Source organism: Myotis yumanensis, unplaced genomic scaffold, assembly GCF_028538775.1.
Source record: "Myotis yumanensis isolate MYYU_CA2020_CCGP unplaced genomic scaffold, mMyoYum1.0.hap1 SCAF_13, whole genome shotgun sequence".
NCBI lineage: Eukaryota > Metazoa > Chordata > Mammalia > Chiroptera > Vespertilionidae > Myotis > Myotis yumanensis.
In genome coordinates, this window is record NW_027223764.1 from 47003064 (window position 1) to 47025987 (window position 22924).

General features: G+C 43.5%; 1 protein-coding gene across 1 annotated transcript in view; it reads right to left on the reverse strand.

The window, feature by feature from the left end:
* Positions 1–22924, reverse strand: part of KCNMA1 (potassium calcium-activated channel subfamily M alpha 1) — a 672109-nt gene that overhangs the window by 15251 nt on the left and 633934 nt on the right. Inside the window, exons 26-27 of the mRNA XM_070433250.1 lie at positions 7915–8028; positions 2836–2966 (exon numbers count right to left, since the gene is read on the reverse strand). Coding sequence (XP_070289351.1) covers positions 2836–2966; positions 7915–8028 — 245 coding nt within the window. The remainder of the gene's footprint in view (positions 1–2835; positions 2967–7914; positions 8029–22924) is intronic.

Genomic DNA, 22924 nt, shown 5'->3' on the forward strand with positions numbered 1-22924 from the left:
GGCATTTGGTTAATTATTTGAAAAGTTACTATCAATGGATCAGTTAAGAATGTCTTGCTTCAATACTTAGACTAAGTTTATTCATGTTTTGCCCAACAGATCAGATACTACAGCTGACATGCCTGAACAGTTCTGGGCCTCCATAAAGGCTGCTGCTGCTGGGAACTACCATGGCAGGAGTAGATTCCCAATCCCTTGTTTCCAAGGCTGGAATTCAGAGGAAAAGCTGCCCACAGACCTGCAGGCACACATGCCTTAGCCATCCTCTCCCAAACACTTTAGTACACTTTTCAAAGGAGATTAGTGATGGCTTTAAAAAAAAAAAATTCAAACCAATTCACTGTGATTTCTCCTCTGAGTTTCCAAGAATGGACTCCCCAGTGATAAAGTAGACAGATAGCTGTGCAGCTCAATCCAGATGTGCCCCCACCCCCACCCCATGGCCAATATGTGTCCCCTTGGCTGTACAGAACTGAAGTTCTCTGGGGCTCACAACCAGTTTTATTCCTTGGACCCAGGGCTGGTTTCATGGGTGTGTGGCCTGTGTCGTTGCCCAAGGTCCATGCTCAGAAGTGCCCCTCACTTGGTTTAATACCCTGCTGCCACCATTTTGAAATTCTTAATAATTTATGAAAAAGTGGCCTTGAAAATGATGTTAGCTGGTCCTGCCTGGTATATACTGAATGCCTGGTATGTCAAAACATAAATAACTTTATAAATTTGAATTTTAAAATATTTAATAATGCATTTGCAATTCTGAAAAAAATAAACAGTTTAATTATCTCTTAGTGAGAAGAGCCTTCTATAATCTCTCTAATTGGGATCAGAAGTAAAATGACATTTTCAAAGAGACGAATTACAGAAATCTGCTGGAAACTGAATCTGGAGACTAGAAGAACCATTGCAGAGAATAGAGTAGTGTAACAAGTACATCCTCCAGCTTCTATCATCCATTCCAACCTGCTGAAGGAGGCTGCCCAAACTGAGCCCCCATCACCAGCAGGAAGAAAGGCCAGGCTCAGGATCCTCAGGCCTCAGGAAGTCACAGCCTGGGAGACCAAGAGAGCCCTTCCCCGGGGACCACTTCCTTTCCTCTTGGCTTGGAAAGCGGTTGTGTGGCATGGAGCCCAGTCAGCCTTAATGCAGATGAATGCTGTTTCATAATTATTTTTAAATCCATAATTCTGATATTTAACTCAGATATACTTGCAGTTGGACCACATTCAGGAATAGACAATAACCTAAATAAGTCTTAAAAAGCTTTATGCTTTTTTTTCTTCAAATAGAGGTCCTAGGATAGTCTTTGATGAATAGATGAGAATAACGCATAATTAGCATATCAGTTGTATAACGTGTTCAGGGGAATAGCCTTCTTAAGCTCTTTAAGAAATGTATGTGTATAAAACCTCTCTGAGCTATGTTTATGATCTTAATGTGTTCAATAAAACTCTTCTTCATGGGTTCTCCAAAGGTCAGTGTTTATCCAGCCTATGGCTGCATTTTCAAAAATGGCGAACTTGAGAATTCCAAAATAGAGAGCCTTTTCTATATAATAAATAAAGACACTCAGTGGGGACATGTCACAGTCCGCAGGTTATGATCCATTCAAATGTCTGCTTTTATAGTTCAGGATGGCTCCATTAGCTGGGACCTATTTTTTAATTGTTCTTTGCTTTTAGTCTCAAAAGTGAATAAAACAATGCACATTGTTATAGAGAAACTAAAGATGCTTTTGGTCCCTTGGCCAGCCCACCCTCCGCTCTCTGCCACCACTTCAGTCCTTCCCTGCCACAAAGAACAGTCCGGGCCTGGCCCTCATGCCAGGTCCTCACGCCTGGTCCTCACACACAACTTACGTCTCGGTGACTGGCACTGACCTAGGAGTCACCCTTGACACGTTGTTCTCTTCATATTCAATCTCTTCCCAAGTCCTTTCAATTTTACCAACAAACACCACTGAAATCTACACAAATCCCTCCTCTCTGCAGCCCTATCCCAGTCTGAGCTATGAGAGCCTCCTACGCAGACTTCCTGCTGCCATCCTGCCTCCTGAACCATCCTCCACACCCCAGCCCAGGCAGTAAACCTGATCACATTTCCCTTAAAATGTAAACCTGATCACAGCACTTTCCAGCTCCAAACCCTTCGATGCCTCCTCATCGCTCTTTAAATAAAAAGACCATCAGGCTTGGTGGCTCAGTTGGTTGAGCATCATCCCTGCCCCAAAAGTTGCTGGTTCAATTTCCGTTCAGGGCACACACCTGGGTTGCAGGTTTGATCCTCAGTTGGGGCACATATGGAAGGCAGGCAATGGATGTTTCTCTCTCACATTGATCTCTCTCTCTCTCTCTCTCTCTCCCTCTCCCTCTCCCTCTATCTCTCCCCCTCCCTCTCCCTCTCTACACATGTCCTAGGATGAGGATAAAAAACACAAAACAACCTTCCCTCCCTCCCCTGCCCCGCCCCCGTCCCTCTCCCTGTTGTTCACCCAAACAGGCTTTCTCTGGCTTCCTTGAGATTGTCAGGCCTTTGCACTTGCTGTCCTCCTTAGGGGACACTGTTCCCCACAAAATCTCCCCTCTTTATTGCTCAGATTTTGATATAAAATGTCTATTATTTCTTTATGGAATCTCTCTCTGAACCTGAGACCAGGTCAAGTGTTCACTTATATTTATTCATAGCCTTTCTTGAACCTTCAAGAATTTTAATCAACATTTATGTGCTTGATAATTTGATGAATGTTGGGATCCCCTTCCAGGCTCCACAGCTGCTCACGCTCCAGCCCTGCGCCCCTCATTCGGGAGGTCTCCACTCCCGGATCCCGCGCCCACTCACCGCACTCATGAGAGAGTCCAGGACGCTGACGGCAAACGCTGTCCCACAGGCAAATGGCTGCGTGAGGTACAGTTCTGTGTCGGGGTCATCGTCATCGTCTTGGTCCAGAAATTGAACATTAGTATCGTTCACTAGAAAAAGCATAAATAAGAATTAGCTCAAAAAACTACACATAGTCAGTGAAACCAGAGGAAGAGCAGGCTAGTGGTTTGGGAACAGTGAGGTCACTGGGAAGGAAAGCATGGGAGAAGCTGTGGATGGGTCTCGGGGTGGGGCCATGGGACTCAAGGGACGGCTCCTCCTGACCAAGTTTTCAAGGCCCGGAGGGCAATGCATTCAGGCAGGCTTGCCCCATGGCAGGCTGCGGGAGGACGAGCGGACAGTGCTGGTCAGTCCTTTGGTATAGTTTTAGAATCATGACCGAAAAACACCCTGCAGTGTTTTTTGGTAGCCAAGCCCTTTGAGAGACGGGCGTAGTTCAAGGATGAGTCGCCAGGATTAGCCATGCTGGATGGTAAGTTTAGCCACAAGGAAAAGAAAGCAACCTATTAAGAGTGAAGAGCAATTGACTGGGAGCACAGCAGAGGCAAAGAGCAAAGAATTCACCCGCAGGCAGGCACAGCCCATACCCTGCCCCGAGATCTGCCTGGGGAGTGGCTGGTGTCCCCAGCCCTGAATCTGGGGGACACCCCACAAGCCATGCTAATACAAAGGCGACCCCACGTGGGGTGTTAGCCGGCTGCCTCCAGCAAGCAGCTGACAAAGACTTGCTCTGCATCCGAGGCGCTGATGCCCACGTTCTCCCTTCCCCCTCCTAAACAGCTGTCTTTCCCGCGTGTCAGCTTCTGCAGATGCAGCCCGGGGTGCTGTGTTTTATTCCTTCTGAGGATTCCTCAAGGACTCCTCCGGCACGCGCGCCTGCAGACTGATTGGCTGTGTCACTGAGATGCCTTTAACTTATTAAAAATTAAATGACAAATTAATTTCCATTCCCATCTTGACTTCAGTGATTAGTTTTGCAGAGCAAGTAACAGTGGGGGAAAGTCTGTGGTGGGGGAAGAGAGCACTGGTGATTTCTAGAATAATTATTGTGCTTTTAGGAAAAGAATCGATTCGATTTCCTCCTTCTGATTCCTTCCTAAAGTATCAGCAGCTAATTCTCTTTCCTAGAGTAGTTTTCCCCCAAAAGTAACTTTTTGGGTAACAACTCTTTTCTAACTTTTGTTTATTTATTGTATAAATCAGAATAAATGGTAATAGGATGGAAAGCTAGGCACAGAATTATGTTTAAGTGACACTTTCCCTAGAGAAAGATTCTAATGGGGAGAAATCTTGGCTCTGCTCTTCCTCAGTTTATCACATCCGGGTCCCATGGTCGCAGCAGCACTGGTCACAGGCTCGTGCGTGAAAGTGCAAGATGCAGGGTCTGCCAAGCAGGCTTTGGGTTCAGGCTCTGCACTCACTCCCTCTGTAGATGATCACTGCACACCTCAGTTTCTCCTTCCGTAGATGGGGCATGACAGCCCCTCTCGTAAGGTTGCCAGGACACCACTATGCTTGGCCCAGCATCTTGACGGATGTTAGCTGCTCTCAGAATCGCCTTTGTGACACTAAACCTTCAGTCCACCCCTTACGTATGGAAATCCCCAGCTTTCAGAAGCCCATAAGGCCTATTCAGGGATCCTACCAGGGTCAACTTGTAGCTGCCCCTCCCCCGCCCCTCCATGTACCCGCAAGCATGCATGGGTTGGCCACTGTTGAGTCTTCCTACTTTGTGAATCAGAAAATGTGACCTGGGACAACATGCAGAGGACGTGGTATTAATTATTTTTAATAGCTCAGGAGGGAGTGTGTATGGACACCCCAAAAGGAGGAGCATCGGTTACCGCTTTTCATGATGATGAGGAAGGGCTGGTACTAGACTTAGAGGGGAAGTAGCCAAAGTAGGGAGAGGTGAGTCTAAATTTTCAGCGAGCTGGGGTTTGAGTCACTGGTAACAGACTTCAGGGTGTGAGCCAGGGTTCAGTGAAAATCCTGTGCACTGTTCTGGGTTACCCAGCCTCAGGAGGAGGACAGCCAGTGTTACTCTCATCCTATGTTACAGAACAATCATTATGCAGGTGCCAAGAGGTGATTAAAACAATCACCCCAATAGGTACAAGGTCAAATACAACTGGGAAACAGGCAGGTTGAACAGCTTTAAAATGATCCTTCCTGTGGGACTTCGACTCACCAACACCAATTGGAACTCTCCAAATGGGTGACGACTGGAATACACTACACAATTTTAAAAGTTTATTTGACCTTGGCATCCTCTGTGGTTCTCAAAGTGCATTTTGCTGGCTTGGAGTATGCAGAACACATCTCAAAACATGTCGTAGGCAAATAGTAAATATTTGGGGGGACCGGGGAGGTGAGGTGGTCAGAGAATGATTGTATGATTGCCCAAGGTGGTCTGACCACTAGGAAAATTGGGCTTTAGGTCGAAGGCACAGACGATGGGCATCATGGGAACACGGGAAGTTCTCTGAGCTTATGGTAGACATCTAGTGAGGACAAAGGGCTCAGGAGACTCAATGATGCTCACTGAAGGCCTGAATTGTTGCCTCAGATTTGGGGCACCAAGCTGTTTCTTTTCTCTTCTACTAATCCCAGGTCAAGATGTCCTAGCTAGCTGGCAGCACATGAGTTCCAAATGGGAAAAGCAATTCCTGGCAGTGAGAATTCTGAAATGCTCTGAAGGCTTCTGAGATGAACACGTTCGCATGGATTTTCCAACCAGAGGTAGGGGCTGCAGGAGCTCCTTGGCTCTCTGACAACACTAAGATTTGGGGCAGAGCATTCCCGAAACCGAGGCTCTCAGCCAACTTCTCTAAACACGAAAAGACACCTCTTCCACTGGTGGAAACAAAAAATAGTGTGAGACTCCTCGACCTGAGCAAATTTGTCCTGATAAATAGCTACGCCTACAATAATGTGGTGCTGAGTGGTGGACAATTTATTCCTTAGTTCCTAGACACCTTGCAAGCAAGATGACTGTGTTAAAAGCTGCTCTTTTATTTTGAAATATATCTGGGGGCCAAGAAAATGGCATGTTAGTTTCGTTTGTGAGTCATCTGAAGGCAGGTGCCCCCACCTCTCTGCCCAGCCCTCCGCCGAGCAGCACTTTCGCTGTCTCTATTTAGAAGATCAATCCCCGGCTCTGAGACCTGCTGCTGATGGGTGCCTTTCATAGAGGTATTGCCAAGTCGTGGGGACCCGTGGAAGGGCTTGACAAATGCAGTCATGACCCGGCCCTTCGTCTTCCCGGTGAGTCCACTCTGAATCTCCTAGAGCGGGTTCTGGGCCAGCAGGGAGAGGTCAGGGCTGTGCCCCCCGTGCTGCTAACCTCATCCTTGGCACCCTTCCTGAAATCTGCTTTGGAAAGAAAAGTCCCCTAGGAGCTGGTTACTTTTATAGCTTCAGAACCAGAGCTTCTGAGAAAAGGCCTAATATGAAAAAAAAAGGCAAATAAAGTCAGAATAAAGGAAAATAAACAGCTGGAGGGAAGGCACCATCTTAGGTTTCTTATCTTAAAATTTTTATATTTTTCCTTCGACTTCCTCCGAGAGCTGTGAAGACATGTCAGTCAAGCTGACAGTGTGTTGGAAGAGGAGTATAAGGGAGAAGGCGGGAGAGCAGGGAGACACGTGGAAAAGAATGAAAAAAAAAAAAAAACAGGAAAAAAAAACACATACACACACAAAAAAACACAAGGCCCAGGCCAAAGAAAATGCATTAGAGCAAAGATGCTTTGAAAACAACTGCCAGGTCAGATGGGTGTGATCAAAGGTTCCCTGGTGCCGTGTGTGGGGAAATCATTAAGAAAGGCCAGAACAAGACAGTCGATTCCAACCAGAGCCACAAATAAAACGCATTCAAAGCAGTGCCATGGGGTAGCCTTTCTGTTACAGCCGGCGAAATAAAACACAAGCTGATGATGGCTGGGAACACCAACAACAGAACAAAAGAGATACTGATGTAAAGGAAAACAGTGCTTCTTACCCAGTTCAGTTATCATTAGAATGTGCGTCCCACTGTTTTTTTCCTGATTGACTGATACCAAAGGCAACTTGCCAGGTTTAGCTAATTGGATACAGCGTTTAAGGGTTGGGGAAAGGGAGTGGAGGAAAGTACAGAAAAAGAAAAGAGTGAGGGAATAACAGAGGAAACATTCTAAAGTAAAGGGACCCGGGACCTGGACCATAGGAAGGTAGTATTTATAGTGGAAGCAGGGAATGTCATGGTCAGGTTAAAAGTGGGATTCCACTGGCCAACAAGCGTGGCCCTCAAAACCCCATCACTTTTGGACCCGAGTGGCCTTCACTGAAAATGGCCTTCGTCTGAGAAGTCCGGTGAGGACAGAGTAAATGTAGCGTTATGACACATTAGGTGACTTCTCTCCAGTTTTCTAAATGGGATTTGCTTAGAGCTGGAGCTTGGTGCCTCCATGGAGGGTTCTGACTCTAGGAGCTGTCCAGAGGTGCTTCCCATGAGAATTACCAGGAGTCCATGGGCTATGCCAGGGGTGGGCAAACTTTTTGACTCGAGGGCCACAATGGGTTCTTAAACTGGACTGGAGGGCCAGAACAAAAGCATGGATGGAGTGTTTGTGTGAACTAATATAAATTCAAAGTAAACATCATTACATAAAAGGGTACGGTCTTTTTTTTTTTTTTTTTTTTTTTTAGTTTTATTCATTTCAAACGGGCTGTAGTTTGCCCACGGCTGGGCTATGCCCTTCCTTCCTTCTTCTCCCTGCCCTGATTTATGCCCCAGTTTAAAATCCATCATCACATATGCCTTTGAAAACAGTGACCAGCATGAAGGAAACTGTCTATTCATCTCAGAGGAAACATAGATCAGTTTTCCCTTTTGCTAATCTGATATTTCTACACATGCTTTCTTCAATCTCCTCTACACAAACCCCACTAGAGTCTACTATCCTGAAGGAGCTAAAAACCAGGCCAACCTCCTCTTATCCGATATGGTTGGAAGAGAGAACTAAAAATTCTGCCCATGGCTACTGTTCACCCCTACCTAGTTCAGTGATGATGGGGATGTTGACCCCAGTTGTGATGGACGGCTGACGCAACATCCCGTGCACTGGGCTGTTGTCTGGCGAGGTTCTGTCCATTCCTGGAGGTGTGAACCCTGGTGAGAAGTAAAAAGAAAAGGGAGAAAATTCAGTTTTGTGGAAAATTTGAAAATAATGAGAGTTCAAGGTATATACACAATAAAAAAAAATGTAGCATATGCATTATTTATAGGTCAACAATTAGCACTACCAGGATAAACTCTGATGAATTGTTTTTAGAAGAACAAAGTAGGAGACGATTGGAAATAATTGTAGCCCACTTTGAAAGTTCTCTAAAAACCAGTCTCTACAAGAATTGTTGATGTTGCTCAGAGTTTCGTTCCCCTCTCCACGCAGGCACACATGAGAATTATACCCAAGGGCCTTCTAGAAGTTAGATGTGACCAGGCAACATAGGAAATGTTCTGGCCCACGAAAAGTGAACAGAACCATGCATACCATCACTTCTGGTACACATCAACCCACCGCCTGTCCTCCCAGACCACGGCAACCGTAGAGAAGACGGCTGGGAAGCAGCCCTGGACAGTAGCCCAGACCCACAAAGCATTCTGAGTGAGGCAACAAGCAATCTGTGTTGCTTTAAGACACTGAGATTTGTTTGTTGTCATCACAGCATGACCTAACCTATCTTGTTATCATAAACCAACTGATTGCTTACTCTCTTGCCAGCGAGGCTTACCTAGGTTTTTGACACAGTTCTGGCCAAGGGGAAGTGGTTGAGAATCTTCCTGGGGACTTTTAGGGGGTGTTTCCTTGCTCTTAAAAAGAACCACATAGGAAGAGAGATTCTCTTTTAATTCACTGGACATTGCTTTTGTGCCTGCAGTGCCTGGAACTGTGGCAGCCAACTCATAACTAGAACGGGCACCAGCTGAGGACAAAGTCAGCTGAATGGTATCGGCTGAACTGAATGATGAAAGACAAAACAACAGGAAGAGCAGTCCTTGAGTTCCTGATGAACCAACCCTGGAACCAAAACCAACTGACCTCAGGATTTCTTCCTACAGGAGATTTCATATATCTATATCTATATCTATATCTATATCTATCTATATATCTATATATCTATTTGATTATATGTATAGAATAATAAGATTTCATATAAATTATATATATACAAACTTTATATACATAAATTATATATGTAAACTATATATATATGATTATACTAGTATGTATATAATAAGATTTTATATAATTTTATATAAGTAAATTACATATATAAATATTATATAAATTATATATAAACTATATACATATCTACATATCTATATATCTATATATGAAATCTCCTGTAGGAAGAAATCCTGAGGTAGGATGGTTTTATGTACTTATATATATGAATATACATATATGTATATAATATATATCCCTTTTGTTTAAGCCAAAATTAGTTGCTTTTAAAATTAGGTGGGTTTTATTTTTATACTTGCAACTAAAATCATCCTGACTGATGCATATGCCACTTGCTCAGAGTGGACCCGTGCACTTTCCAGTGTGCCTAACACAGATCTCCTAACACAGAAGTGGGCAGAGTGAACTGGAAAATAGCCTACTTGGTTTATGATTTTTGTGGTCTGGGTTTCTTTGGGCCTCAGACCCAAATCCCAAGTGCAGATTAGGATGAGCTTAACCCAGCCACAACTTCAAGATTAGTGAGGGTGAGAAGTCATCCCAGCTAGGCTGAATGGCTGCCTCTTTAAGGATGTGCACAGATACACATGAACATGAGACATGAATTTACCTCACACATTCATACAGTGAACATTAATTTAACCAAGTGAAGCACGTGGCAAGTGGTACCTCAGCTCTGTGCCGGCCGCAGGGCCCCATCCGCTCCTCTACCTTAGAGGACAGGCAGACACAGTCACTCTGGGTTTTCTTCTTTGCCCTTGAAGGACTGCTATGTGGGCTCATCAGTGAATTAGGGATTTACAGATACAAAGTCACTTGTTAAGTTTCCAAGGACAAAATCCCAAGCAGATTGTGTGACCAGTCTCCCCACTTACTCTGCAGCAATGTGACAAGATGGGCTTGACTCTGGCATGACGGTGTGTGCGAATCCTTCTCAGGAAGGAAATGACAGATGCTCAATAATTGCCTGTTGTTTGGGAGGAGCATGGTGCACGAAATGCCAGGAGAAGATAAAAATGTTTGCCTCTTTTCTGTCTTCCATATATAAATTTCATGCTATTGAATGCCATACTTTCAGAAAGATAAAAGTTTTATTTACTTTTCTTTCCCTGATTGCACTTCATTTTATTCTTTATATTGACATAGTATGTACAGGGTAAGTAATTTTCAATGACAGCGTAGTGTCCACCTTCCTGAACTCTGGAATGTGTGTGTCTCAGCCAACCACATAACCAAGAACATGCATGTGGAATGCTAGCTGTTTTCTTGCCCCAGAATAGTGAAGGAGAAACTAAACTGTTTTCATCAGAAGTTTCGTTCAAAAGCGTGAAAAACTGCAAGTGACAGCTGCGCAGATTCAGTGGATGTGACGTTTCTGAATTTCTCCAACTTGACAAGTAAACACCTTAAATCGGCAATGCTATATGCATAATACATGGCCTGTATTTTGACATCCATCATCAAATGCTGACTTGAGAAAATACGGGTTTGTACGTCAAGGAATAGCACCGTAAAACAGGGAGAAATGCGGGTCCCATGGTATTAGGAAAACTGTATTTCATTACAGAATCTTCAAGGAGCCAAAGTGTCCTTTTATTTCATCTTATTTAAAAATCCCATTTGCAGCTGTAAAAAGACTCAATCCCTTTGCATGAAACCTTCATTTAGAAATGACATGCTTGCTTCAAGGGCCTCTTTCATTTTGCTTTCATATTCCATTTTCCCCTTCAGTCACCAAGCCTGGCTCCATTAGCATCTGCAAACTGACAAACTATGGTGGGTGTCCAAAGACACCTCTCCATTAAAGGTCCTTCTCTCTCCTACGCATGACCCGTGGACAGGGTGCTTTGGTTGGCAAGATAACGTCAGCAGCTTTAATATCTCTTTCTCTTTGGAAACTTTCCAACTCACACATTTTTAAAAACAAAAAGAAAGACGAAAGACATAGACTCTATCCTCCCCACCCCCCCTTGGGTGTAGAGTTGTGTTAAAGATGAGCAGAATGTATTAGCATTGTTTCTCTCACACAGGTCCTAATATGGGGACAGTGTGGCTGAAATGGCAGATTCCTTAAGTGATCTTGGAGAGAATAGAATTCAGCCACCTTCCATCTGAAGGGATGAGGCAAGCCCGCCTTTGATGCCACTAGATGTCACCTACCCCATTGGTCAGAGCAGCAGCTGATAAAGGGACAGGTCTAAATTGTGGCCAGATCTCTGAATGTCTTCCTCCCATTGTTGTTTGCTGCAGTGGGCACATCTTTGGTTGAACTTTAATTCTCTCTCCATAGGGACATGGACTACACTATAGCTGTATAGGATTCTGTACAACTAGAGAATATCGAAGCTGGGAAACACTCCCTTCATTAATTAAACTAACACTTGGGGGAAACAGATTTTAGAAACAACCACTTGTTTTACCAGAATAGGTGAGTAAAAATGCTGACATTAGAGAGATGAAGTGAAAAATTCTCCATCAGGAAAAGATTCAAGTTCAGTGATCTACAGCCCTGGCTCTTGCTGAGATGGTCTCCTGATTCTTTAAGTGTGTCTCCATTGCTCTCTGCTGGTCATGGACATGGGAGGCAAGCTTTGAGCTAACCGTGGCCTCCAAAGAATACCTGATTTCCTTAAATGGAAGAGCCCTCCCCTTTCCAATGCTTAGGGGCACATGTGGCCAGCTTAGGTTATCTGTTCTATTCTTTTGGCACAGGCATAAACGGGCCCAAGAGGGCCCCTTGCCAAGCATGGTCGCTCCACATGCCGTGTGAGAACTTCAAGCCAGAGACTGGGTTTTCTATTTCTTTAAACTTCCCAGGTTGTCTACAGAATGCCTGGCCCATAGAGAAGAAGCCAAGAAGCGAGTGGGTTTTACAGTCATATGTCATGAGTTCAAACTCTGCCCCATCCACTAAGTAGCCACATAACTATAGGCATAGCACACATTTTCTCCAAGCCCCCGATTCTTTGTCTATAAACTGAAAGTATTTCCTACACAGGGTAGTTGTGAAGATAACATCAAATAGTGTGCTCAGACCATTTAGTGCAGCCCTGGCCAGTGTTTCTCAGTGGTTAGAGCGTCATCCCGAGCACCAAAAGGTCTCGGGTTCAACTCCTGGTCGAGGACACATACCTACATACCTGGATTCACTCCCAACCCTGTCAGGGTGTGTTCAGGAGGCAACCAGTCAATGTGTCTCTCTCACATCAATGTTTCTCTCTTTCTCTTTCTCTCTCTCTTCCCCCTTCCTCCCTTCCATTCTCTCTGAAAAGCAATGGAAAAAATATCCCCATGTGAGGATTAAAAATAAAAATAAAAAAGTAAAACCATTTCGTGCAATGCTTGCTATAAAGCAAGTACTCAAAAATGTTGACTAGAGGTCCAGTGCATTTTGTAGATAAGAAAAATAAAATTCCAAGCAGTCTGATAACTTCATCAAGCATACCCAGGTGGTAAGTAGCAGGTGTCTGACGTCAGAGCCCACATAGAATGGCGCTCCATGCTCCCTGCCCTCTGCTTGTAACGGTCTCTCCCTCCACCCTGGCAGGCAGGTTTGGGGCCAAAGGTAGTATTACTCTTATATTGTTTTCACTTTTAAAGAACAGATCACAACGGGACCCACTGTGGTTATACTAAACTTGCTTTGGTATCATAGCACTCACAACTCGGCACATATAATAAATGCTTTATTACAGTACTTCTCCATAGAGGAAAACACAAAGGACTTTCTAAATCTTCCCTAGTTAAGTCCTCAAGCCTTTCCAGGGAGAGAGAGATGAACATTCCTATCAATCATGTCCCCTAGAATAGATGGAGAAATGAAGGTAAGTGCCTCCCCCACCCCCAAAGATTTAACATAAAGGAATTGGTTCAAAGGGTGGGCCGAATTACCTTTTATTGTGTGCATATAAATGGTGGTTAGAAATCCATATGCTATGTTAAACTAGGGAAATAAATTAAGCCGAGTCATGTAGGTTTGCTGAGACAGGTATTCAATATGACGTTGTAAAAGGGAAAGATCACCGTTAAAAATGATCTATAAAGACATGTTAAAATCAAGAGAAACATCTCATATTACATCATCTACGAGATGAATTAAATTTCCTGTTAATGCCAAGGAAAGCCAAATGTCAGATGAAGCGAAGATCAATAAAAATATTTTGATAAGCAAATGCAACAATACTATTTAACACATGATTGGCAACTGCTAAAACATAAATTATCCAAATTTCCCATTGCTGCTTATGGGAAAATTATGCAGATTAGAACTTGATTAGGCTTATATCATGAGACTCAATTTGGACTTTTAATCTATTAAGCTCCAATAAATGAGGCATTTGAATAGCTCCCCTGAGCAAGCACAGTAATAGCCACAGCAGTCATTCGGCAGTACGCACTCCAACACATTCTTCAGCACCTGAAGTAAAGAAAGTGCCGTGTACACCAGCACAACCGCTCTCTAACTTGTGCGGGGAACGCCATGTGCACAAGATCGCTCTGGGAAGTAGACTCATGGAAAAGTCTGCAAGAGAAACCTGGCCAAGGGAAGAACTCAGTTGAACCTTCCATGTGTCTTCATATTTTTCAGTGGCTCTGCCATTTGGGGTCCTGAGTCATGAAGGTGAGGCAGCTGACCAGCATTAACTCAATAAAAAGCGATTATTTACCAAGGAAGCAGTTTCTCCGGACACTGCCCACTGACCACTTTCCACTTGGAGCCCAAGGTGGAAGGAGCCCCCAACAGGGTAACAGAGGTCAATGTCAGGGAGGGAAGAAGGGGGAACTCCTATGCCAATTTCAACTGTGTCTTCTGCTTTATTCAAAGTCACTCATGTGCCTGGAGCTCACAACTGTCCCCTACCCAGAGCCTAAAGACGGTGCCTCTTTACCAACCACTCATGTTAGAAATGTAAGAGATTCGGGAATCCTGGAATCAACAGCTCCATTTTAGAGATGAAGAAACTGAGGCTCAGAGCAGAGAAGTGACTGTATCCAAGGTCATAGAACCAGAATGGGTTCACTGGTTGTTATCGGTTCCTCTTCAACTCTTTCCACAGTGTTTGCTGGTAGTGACGGTGGGGGCACAACCCCGTGCCACCCTGGCCACAGAATGGTAACATGAAGCCAGACAGCCTTACTTCACAGAGTCAGCAAGATGGTCCTCAGTATCCTGGCCTTACCCCAAGCTGGGAACAATCTGTCCTCCACAGGACACTGTGCAAAAGATGTTGTGGATGCAAAGCCAGAAGGATGTAAGAAGGGGCTGGTGGTGACCATGGATGGGGCAAGTAATTCAAGAGGGGAAGAGAATGGCATAGATGTCTGATACCATCCAACCTCCTGGGCCAAATGTGTCCGCTTTTTATTTAAGCTTTAACGAGTTGGATTTCTATCTCTTGCAACCGAATGCCCTCAATAATACAGTGACTGAGAAAAATCTCTGTTCTTGGTGAAATGGCGCATGCAGGTCTTATTTTCTGTTGTATCTTCATCCAAGAATTTTGTTCATTTCCAGTGACCAGTGACAAGATGTGGGTCAATACTCTGACCTTCAATTTCTTCTATTTACAATAAGTAACACTGATATTTTTAAATAGTTCTTTATTCTAGAGACTATATTTGAGGAATGCCTTGGAAAGATGGCTCTGCCTACTGAGTAAAGTACCTCATCTTTTTTAGAATTTGCATTTGGGGTCTGAGCTAAACTAAACAAAGTTCTCGATAGCTATTTGCTCATTAAATTTCTTAAGATACATTCAGCACTTAGACTCTCACACACATGGAACAAATATATTGGCAAGAGTCTCCAAGAAAACAATCTCTTTCCTTATGATAAGCTTAAAGGGCTTACTGTATCTCAGAGGGGTCAGAGGAAGGAATGAAGGAAGGAAGGAAGGAAGGAAGGAAGGGAGGGAGGGGGAAATCACAACTTAAACACAACTAAGACTATAGATTTGGAAAAAATATGAAAACTAATATTAACCTGGTCTAATGTCTTCCCCAGGGTGTCAGAGTGAATCTTCCACAACTTCTCAATTGCTTTCTACCCCTCCTAATTCATCTTACAACTTGAAAATAAGACATACTTTGACTATATGAATCAAATAACTTTAAATTTTACATACCCTTTGGCTTAATCAATTTTACATCTAAAAATATATGTATAGCCACAATTTTCCTCTATTAAAGTTCTGATTACCGTGTTCTTCATTTGTGCTTATTAAGTAAGAATGTTAAATTGAAAACACATGAATGTTTAGTTTTAGGAAATTAATTGTTAAGTGTGCATCCACTAAAAACACAGAAAAACTCTTAATGACATGGATAAATGGTCATAATAAAATATTTTTGGAAACACATAGGTCATATACTAATATGAATGGTTTATTTTGAGGGGGAAAGTGTCTAAATATACAGAAACAAAACTATTGTGTCAACTTCTCATGTCTAAGTGATAAAATGATAGGGAATATAAATTTTCTAAAATTAATGTTTTATTTGTGCAATTAGAAAAAAAATACCAAAATTATCCTATATAATAAAAGCCTAATATGCTAAGTGTCTGACTGTTTGACCATTCGACAAGCCTCTATGACACGCTCTGACTACCAGGGGGTAGACGCTCTGACCAGTAGGTTGGCTTGATTCTGGGGTCCAGCTGGACATGCCCTGGGGCCCTCCCACAGCCCCTCCCCGGGACCCCAATCGTGTACCCAGTGGGGTCCCTCGGCCTGGTCTGTGCCCTCTTGCAATCCAGGACCCCTTGGGGAATGTCAGAGAGCTGGTTTCGGCCTGATCCCCACAGGCCAGGCCAAGGGACCCGACTGGTGCACAAATCCATGCACCGGGCCTCTAGTAAACTAATAAAAGAAAAAACCTGAAACTTTAAAGCCTTATGTTATCTTTACGACCAACAGCAGCTGGTTGACATGGTGGATGGACTTACCTTGTTGAGCTGTCAGGATCCTAAAGGTCATTAGAGAACCACTTTCTTCTGGAGTTGGGGAAACTGAGGTCCTAGGACAGTGATGGCAAACCTATGACACGTGTGTCAGAGGTGACACACAAACTCATTTTTTTGGTTGATTTTTCTTTGTTAAATGGCATTTAAATATATAAAATAAATATCAAAAATATAAGTCTTTGTTTAACTATGGTTGCAAATATCAAAAAATTTCTATATGTGACATGGCACCAGAGTTAAGTTAGGGTTTTTCAAAATGCTGACATGCCAAGCTCAAAAGGTTCGCCATCACTGTTCTAGGATGGAAGTGAGCAGCCAAAGGTGACAGATGAAGAGACATTAGAAGAACAGGACCAGCCCTAGCTAGTTTGCTCAGTGGATAGAGCATCAGCCTGTGGACTGAGGGGTTCTGGGTTCGATTCCAGTCAAGGACACATACCTCAATTGCAGGCTTGGTTGCATGAGGGAGGCAACCAATTGATGTGTCTCTCTCACATCGATGTTTCTCTCTTTCTGTCTCTCCCTCTCCCTTCCACTCTGTCTAAAAATCAATGGGAAAAATATCCTTGGGTGAAGATTAAAAAAAGAAAAGAAAAGAAGAACAAGGCTATAAGAAAGTGTACAGGGTTCCCAGTTCTCTACTGCAACTTCCCACCATGTCATAAGAGCCGCTCAGTCTCAGAGCAAAGGTGCCGAGTGCTCATGTGGCCCTAAAGAGCCCCGGAAACCCACAGTGCTCCACGCACATGGCTGAGGAGGGGGAAATGAGAGCTGGGTTCCAACACAGCAGAGTGGGCCTTGCTGATTCTCATCCCTACTTCCACCACACCTTACCCACTCCTCCTCCCCTGCCCCCGCTTCCCTCTCAACCCAGCTCTCCTGCCCTCCTTCACCTCCTCCAGTAAGACCGCCTGGTCTAACGTGTCCCCCGTTAGTTACTCATGACGATGCCGTCCTCTGCATTCTCCCATTCCCATTATTCACTATTTTAAACCGTACGGATTACTACTAACAACATAGTAATTACTAGATATCAATTTTAATGTTTTCAAAGCATCTTTAATGTTCTCTCTTTTAAAACCTGCGTACCTGTTGGATTCTTAATTTCAATATGGCATGGAGTATGTCTTTTCTTTATTATTATTATTAATTCTTCATTCCTGTCCTGAACTCTCCCTTGTTGCTGGCACCACAAGAGGACAAAGGCCTCTGATTCGGGGTCTCTTCTTTTATGCTGGATCACATTTCCAGTAAACTAGGGGCGCACTGTGCCAGGGAAAAGGTAGACATGCAAGCGCAAGACAGTGATATGAAGCCGATGCTCATAAAACACACAGAAACCTCCCTCGTGCTGCCAAGACTATATACCATTTTGTTTCCATTACATCAATTTTTCTCTCCCCCTTTTGTGAGCATTAATCAAAGAAATGCAAAGAGCTCATTAAAGTGATAGATTGACTGAAAATGTAACCACCTTTACATTATAAACAGTTTCTTTATGTTCTCAGTGCCATGGGCTTTGTTTTTCGGCATTTGTCATGCAGTTCAAGTGTCCTTGTACATCTAAAACACCCGATGCCAAATGGGCCCCAGTTGTTTGGTTTAGCACGGACCAATGGCCAGCGTAGCAAGAAGGAGACCTATGAAATCACAAGCAAAGGAAAACATCCATATCTTAAGTGCACAGAAAATTAAGTAGTTGCAAAAGATGGATTTGCCAAGTGATCCAAGGCATTGCCGTGCAGACTCCCATCACCCACAGCACTGGGCCAGCTGTCTCTGAAAGGCTCCCGAGACAGCGCCTCGCAGAAATAGCAGCCCAGCTTCCAAACATGTGATAGTCCTTTAAAATAGAGCACTGTAAATTTTTTCTTTTAAGTTTTAAGGCTTTCTTGCATATATGTTTATGCTGGCAGATGACTATATAACTAGAATCTTGGATCTTGGGGGTCAGCAGATATACACACACACACACATTTTTATTAAAAGAAGAGGTTGATCGGTGCTAGCTTGATTTTGAACAACTCTGTTTACTCCATGATCAATATCTGCGGACCACAACCTGAAATGAGCCATAACGTCACGGTTAAGAACTCGAAGGCTGGAGCTAGACTCCTCGAGATTGAGTGCTGTTTTTTTTCAGTTGCTAGTGTTGTGATCTGGGGCAATTGACTTAAATTCTGTGTCTCAATCTCCTCATCTGTAAAATGGAAGAGTAATATATCATGAAGATTAAGTAATAATACAGGTACACTGCTTACAGCAATGCCTGACACTTTAAAAGCAACAACTTATTTACAATGACGAAGACAATGACAACAATGATGATGATGATCATGATGATGATGACAATAGACTTGTAATGCTGACAGAGAAACAGAGAATCAAAAGACATGGGTTTTAGCACTAACTTCTTGTGAGAATTTAGGGGGAATTACTGTTTTATTCAAACTCGGTTTTCTCATCCGTAAAATTGAGGCAGACAAGGCAATGTCCCAATCCCATCTGGATCCAAAAACTGTACCATCCCAATTCTGGGGCCTCATATATAATATTGCAACCATAATAACTCTGGGTTTCATCACTCAATATTCAGGAATGACTGCATGTCACCCATGGGATTGTGTTTTGTTTTGTTTTAAGAAATGAAAGACACACGCCCTCTCTTGCATACCCTGGCACATAGTCTGCATCAACAAACACACAGATATATGTAGGCAAGAGACACACACTGATGCCCTGCACCATGACAACCCTGCAGCTTGTGTATTGCAACTCAAGGCATGACATCATGTCCACTCTCAGGAGTAGCCTATAACACGTGCTCCTTCCTCCAGGAGCCCTCATCCACTCCACTCACTAACAGACAGTTCGGGTTCAAATCCTGCTGGGTGAACATAGTCGTGGCAACTGCTCAGGTCCTCAGTTTCTTCATCTGTAAAATGGGAATGACTCTAAGGCCCATTCCGGCTCTGAAATGTATGTCTCCTTGATGATGCCAAGGTTTTTTTGTGTGTGTTTTTTTTAAAGTAAGCTGATACAGAATAAACTAGTGAGAAGAATCGAGAGGGTCTCTTCAGAGCCTCTAGTGCAGACCTTGCCTTTCAATTCAATTTTATACCTTTGCCCAGAGAATGAATGAGATTCCATTGCCCAAACCAATGAGAAGGATGTACTTTCTCCAAAGTTGCTATAATGGCTGAAAAGGCCATACATAACCATTTATTAAACAAACAGTATGGGCTCAAGGAAGAGAAACTGCCACAATGAGGCCCCTGGGGCCTGTAGGCGCGTGCATAACAGTGGGACTCTCTCATAATCCTGGCAATACATTACCAGTTGTTCCATTTCCTTGAAGTTATCTTCATCATCAAGATGCTATCCCAGCCATTGTGGGCTTGAGAACTATTTTTAATTTTAATTTAAAGAGCAATTAAAGAAAGACAATGGATATGCAGGATAATAAAGTAAGTGATTAGCAGCATGCAAATGACAAAGGCTTAATGATTATAAGGTTCTAGTCTCCGAAGGGCTTGTGGAGAGAAAGCCCTTTCTACATGTGGTTGTTCAACTAATGTGTCTCAACCCACAATTACAACATTGCTGACACCATTAGCCAGTGAAACAACATCACTTCGAGAAATCCTTGTTGCCTCATTAAAATAGAAAGGGTCAGGTAATTTACCAGCATTGTATGTCTAGTTTCCTGGTTGGTAATTAGCAAACATTACCCAGCATGGACTCCCGCTGGGAGCCGGGGAAACTCTGTGAAATATTAAAGAGGAGAGTCTTTTCATTTCACTGGAACGTTGAAAGGAGGTGCAGTCATAGTCTCCCTGCCACCCCCTTGCCTTTGGGAACCTGGTTAAGAAGCTGGAACTCTGTCTTAGAGAGAAATATGCAGAACGCACTGGGACGTCACTGTCCAAGTCGATACCGAGATTCCTGCTCTGTCCTGGCAAACGGGGTCTGTGTCCCCTTAGGGGGTGGCGTGGGGAGGACAGGAAAATTACAAACCACATGTTTATTGTTCTTACTTAGGTTTTTGTGAATTAATCTCCTTGAAATAGAGGAAAGAAGCTATAAAAAGTTTTCTCTTTGGAACGCTTTATGATTTAAATAAGCACCAGAATTGTTTATTCAAAAGTTATTTAGATGTATTTTTAAATGTAGGGATTAAGGAAATATATCCCAGGGCCCTGACTTCCTGCTCCCCTGACTCCTCATGAAAGCGTCTAAAGACATCGGAACCCAGACCCCGCCTGCAACGCCAGCCAACACTTAGTGTGTTGTCAGAAAGCAGAATGGGATCTTATTCTTTAAATGGAACTTTTGGAACATAAAACACATTCCAATAAATGTGAACAGAAAATTATGAATTCATTAAACTACTTTGGTATCTTGCGCTATATATAATATTTATATTCCGACTACTGTAAAATATGCTTTAATATCTTCAGGCAACTATAAGGACTTAAATATTTATAAAATGGCTAAAGATAAAGTATGGCCCTCTTATTCCTACATACAGATGATGTAAGGCGTGCAATCAAAGACAATAACGCTCTCTGCCCATTTGTCATCTTAAAGGAGCCGATCAACGCGCCATCCCTCGTGTGCCATCTACATAAGAGTTGTTGCCGACACAGGCAACTCCAGAGGACTTTGCGCCTTAAAAACTACCCAGAGTGCTATACTTCACAGAAAACGGAGCTTTCTGAAAATGGAGACAAAACAATAAATTTGCAGGCAAAACAGCTCCGAGAGGGGCTTCAAAATCTTGCCATATTTATCTCCGGGACATCTGGGAGTGGGAAGCATTTTGATTTAATATTTCATAACATATAGGCCATCGTTTGCTTGCATGGTGTATAATTAATGCTCATAAAAAGGAGGGTTTCCTTTAAAAATTCCTCAGGATCCTTTATGCAAACAAATAAGAAAGAGACACGCCTGGACTTCCTTTAGAAACGTGGAAGAGCTTCATATAATCCCAATAAATAGAAAGCCACCATGAATGTATAATCATCTGGGGCCTATTAAGAGTCGGCTTATAGATTAAGTGTGAAACTTCAACCCTGACATGCTCATTATTTACCATCCTTACTAGTCCTTAGACCCAGGGTCTGATTGATTTTCAAAACTTTTCCATTTCCTAAGCCCATTAGCATCCAGAGAACCACCTGCACCACCTGCCTCGATCCCCCCCCCCCCCCCCCCCCCCCCCCCCCCCGCCATGCGCACTGGGGTTTATTTTCCCCGCTCCTTCTCGATCAGGATGGTGTAAGACTGGGAACCACCTGGAAGTTCATGAGTCAAAGTTCATTTCTCCAATGCCCTGCATTTTCATAACACCCATTCTATGCTTTCCAATTAGTATTCTCAGTGAGGGAACCGAGAGACAAAGAGTATCAATAGTTGTTACAGGCTTAGTAGGCGGCATTGCTGGCACTCAAACCCAGGCTGCCAGTTCCAGAGCCCACCTGTGCTGTGATTTAAACTTGACTGGAAAGTGCTCATTTTACCTTGATGTTTTAACAACCCGTCCATGGCCATCACCTCTGGATTCTCACACAATCCCTCAGGGCATCTGGGTGGGGCCACTATAACAAGCCCCATTTTATAGAGGGAGGAATAAAATCACAGAGTGCTTATCCGAAGTCAAATAACACATGACTTGCCAAAAGTAGGATTTAAAACCTGGTCCCTTGCCCCTACACACTCTGGCAGCCTGTTGTGATTCACCACAATAACTAGAGCAACAAAGCCATCACTGAATTCCCCCCGCCCAGGCATGGGAGCGCCATTGGCCAGCTGCTGCTGAGAAGTGTGTCCACCTCCACGTGGCCAGGAAAGCTCTCCGGAGCCATTCAAAGCTTCCTGGAGCAGAAATAGAGATGTTTCCTGCCCTTTATAGAACTACTGTAGGTCCAATCCTACAGCATCCTTAGGCCCTGGGCTGGTACTATGCAATAGGACCTGCAATGAGGCCAGGAGCTATCAAAAAGAATGAGATGAGTTACACTAGAGAACGCTTGGACAAATCTGACCACAGCTCCTACTGACAAGTTCAATGTCTTTGGTCTTTGTAACACTTTCCCAGTGCTCAGCTGTCAAGTGAGTGGAAAGTGAATGAAGCCTGGAAGGAAAGGATGGGATATTTAATAAAGACATCAAGCTGCTTGATCTCATTTGAAGGCAAACTAAGACAGAGCAGGCTGCAAACAACAGATAGCAGGATTAAATCATCCATTTGCTCACTCCACAAACCTCTACTAAGCATCTACTAGGTGCGAGGTGCTGTGTGAAATATTTAAATATATTTCTGACGGTTGGTGAAAGGGGGAGGTTAGTAAGACACAGAACATGCTGTTGCTTTGAGGGCCTACCCAGTTAGCAGTGACTTCCCCTTGTGGTCATTTGACACCCCAAGAGTCTTAAGGCCCCTCAGTTATATCATTAGTAGATGCATAACCAAGTGCCCTTTCATGAGTACACTTGGTCTTCCCTTCTCTCCAGCCTTGGCCCCTTCCGTCTGCCCCTTTACATGGGATAATCTTGGCTCTTTTCAAATTCAACTCCACTTACTCTGGAGCTCACACCACAAACCATCCTCAACCCAAAGCAACCTCTGCCTTCTTATAACATATCGTGATCGTTTGGTAACATCCGGGTGACACAATATCTGGTAGAAAATCCTTGGTGCTCAGTGACTATTATACTGATCTTCTAGAATTTGGAGACTAACTTTTTCCAGAACATTCCATTGAAATTTATAGGATCATTCATCTCCTTTGATATTCTATAAATCCGTAACTAAAGACATTTATAAATCAGTTGGCTTATTTGCTAGG